Source organism: Salvelinus sp. IW2-2015, linkage group LG20 (genome assembly GCF_002910315.2).
Source record: "Salvelinus sp. IW2-2015 linkage group LG20, ASM291031v2, whole genome shotgun sequence".
NCBI lineage: Eukaryota > Metazoa > Chordata > Actinopteri > Salmoniformes > Salmonidae > Salvelinus > Salvelinus sp. IW2-2015.
Window position 1 is genome coordinate 68,738,052 of NC_036860.1, and position 855 is coordinate 68,738,906.

The 855-nt window shown below is 43.3% G+C and overlaps 1 protein-coding gene across 1 annotated transcript in view; it reads right to left on the reverse strand.

Moving 5' to 3' along the window:
- LOC111980827 (procollagen galactosyltransferase 1) overlaps window positions 1-855 on the reverse strand; it is a 38,531-nt gene that overhangs the window by 13,076 nt on the left and 24,600 nt on the right. Inside the window, exon 2 of the mRNA XM_024011835.2 lies at window positions 172-282. Coding sequence (XP_023867603.1) covers window positions 172-282 — 111 coding nt within the window. The remainder of the gene's footprint in view (window positions 1-171; window positions 283-855) is intronic.

Below are 855 nucleotides of genomic sequence, written 5' to 3' on the forward strand. Positions count from 1 at the left end.
TAAGCGTTTATACGTAGTTTGTAGACAGTTAATTTGTAGTTTATAAATCACATATTAACCATCTAGAAATGACTTATAAATGTAATGTAAAGCGTTCCCTCTCCTGAATAAATGACACAGACAGATACAGAAACACACACAGTTTATAAAGTGAACATGAGAGGAACTCACGTGGGCTCCTCCTGCGGCCTCCACTCCACATAGTGGTAGAGTTTTTGTACCTTGACGAGCCAGTCACGCAGGATGGCTGTAGTGTTGTCCACATTGTGGTCCGTCGCTACCCTGTACAACACAGAGACAGAGGCACATTATTATTACAGGCATGATTCATTTGTTATGTTTCTGGTCAACAGTGTAAGGGGTAATAAGCACACAGACACACAGACGTTTATAGGAGCAGTGGCGTTTGGAAGTAGACCTGAGTAAAGTAGAAGAGAAGATCAAACAGCACTTTCCTGCATTTGCCAAGCTCTTCGCTGTGCTTCAGCATTGAGCTGTTATGACTTCACGCTATCAACTCCGAGATTAGGCTGATGTAACCGATGTGAAATGGCTAGCTAGTTAGCGGGGTGGCGCTAATAGCGTTTCAATCAGTGACGTCACTCGCTCTGAGACCTTGAAGTAGTTGTTCCCCTTCTCTCAACAGTTTTGTGGAGGATGGTAAACAATGCTTCGAGGGTGGCTGTTGTCGATGTGTCCTGGTTCGAGCCCAGATAGGGGCGAGGAGCGGGTCGGAAGCTATACTGTTACACTGGCAATACTATAGTGCCTATAAGAACATCCAATAGTCAAAGGTTAATGAAATACAAATGGAATAGAGAGAAATAGTCCTATATTCATAATAACTACAACCTA